Raw genomic sequence first — 234 nt, forward strand, 5'->3', positions numbered from 1 at the left:
GGTGCCCGTGCAGGTGAGGCCCAGCCACGTCCCTGCCAGCAGCTCAGCCACAGCACGAGGGAGCATGGAGATGCCAGGGTGAGGCATGAGTGGCCATCCCTGTCCCTTGTCCCCATCCCCACCTGCGTGCTGGCACAGCAGCTCCTTGCCGGCACGGTAGCGAGCCTTGGCAGCTTCCATGCGGGCGGGTTGGTGCGTCAGGGAGAAAACCTCGGCGAAGCTGAACTCGCCATC

The 234-nt window shown here is 66.2% G+C and overlaps 1 protein-coding gene across 1 annotated transcript in view; it reads right to left on the bottom strand.

Moving 5' to 3' along the window:
• Positions 1-231, bottom strand: part of LOC114818560 (secernin-2-like) — a gene marked incomplete at its 5' end in the record, with an annotated part of 1025 nt that extends 794 nt beyond the window's left edge. The window contains 1 exon segment of the mRNA XM_029084898.1: positions 123-231. Coding sequence (XP_028940731.1) covers positions 123-231 — 109 coding nt within the window.
• Positions 232-234: the final 3 nt, after the last annotated feature.

The sequence above is a fragment of the Antrostomus carolinensis genome, unplaced genomic scaffold, assembly GCF_000700745.2.
Source record: "Antrostomus carolinensis isolate BGI_N321 unplaced genomic scaffold, ASM70074v2 scaffold26485, whole genome shotgun sequence".
NCBI lineage: Eukaryota > Metazoa > Chordata > Aves > Caprimulgiformes > Caprimulgidae > Antrostomus > Antrostomus carolinensis.